Genomic DNA, 725 nt, shown 5'->3' on the forward strand with positions numbered 1-725 from the left:
CCATTAGCATCCATCCCTCACCTGCCCGGAGGGGTCCTATCCATCCATGTGAGCTGCTCTGCCATCGTTCAGGTACCCTGTGCCTCAGTTTGCCTACTTGTAACAGCGAGCAGCGCTCCTGGCTGGAAAGCTGGACTTTATCTGCTCTAGCAGCAATTTGGGACCTAATTAATGTGTGATTGAGTTAAGACGTGAACTCAATGTTGCCTCATGCTCATCTTTCTCCTCTTCCTCTCTTTAGTGCCCGCTACGGCCACTGGCACAAGAACAAGGCCCCCGGTGAGTACCGAAGCGGCCCCCGCCTCATCATCTTCATCCTGGGCGGCGTCAGCATGAACGAGATGCGCTGCGCCTACGAGGTGACGCAAGCCAGCGGCAAGTGGGAAGTGCTAATAGGTGAGTGGGAACCGGGGTCGGATCCCGCGCCCTGTCGCGCTGGCTGCTCATCCCACGCTCCCTCCTTCATCCCGCAAATTCCCGGCTCCAGATAACTGCGGGAGCTGGAACTCTGCGGAAAGGTCTTCTCCTGCCACCCCGTGTCCCCTCTTCCCCAGGGACAGGGTATGTCCCTTCACCCGTCCTTGGTGTTTTTTTCCTCCCATGTTTCCCTCTCCCTGACTGGTTTTGTTCAAGCAGAGCTGGGTGAAAGGGAAGGGGGTTTTGCAGCTCGGATTGATCCTGGCACACTAGCGTTGCACGCTCGCCCTCAGCATCATTACAGGGAG

At 57.2% G+C, this 725-nt stretch overlaps 1 protein-coding gene across 1 annotated transcript in view; it reads left to right on the top strand.

The window, feature by feature from the left end:
• Positions 1-396, top strand: part of LOC104158172 (syntaxin-binding protein 1) — a gene marked incomplete at both ends in the record, with an annotated part of 7,453 nt that extends 7,057 nt beyond the window's left edge. The window contains one exon of the mRNA XM_009695751.1: positions 242-396. Coding sequence (XP_009694053.1) covers positions 242-396 — 155 coding nt within the window. The remainder of the gene's footprint in view (positions 1-241) is intronic.
• Between the last annotated feature and the right edge of the window lie 329 nt (positions 397-725).

Source organism: Cariama cristata, unplaced genomic scaffold, assembly GCF_000690535.1.
Source record: "Cariama cristata isolate BGI_N322 unplaced genomic scaffold, ASM69053v1 scaffold25752, whole genome shotgun sequence".
NCBI classification, from domain to species: Eukaryota; Metazoa; Chordata; class Aves; order Cariamiformes; family Cariamidae; genus Cariama; species Cariama cristata.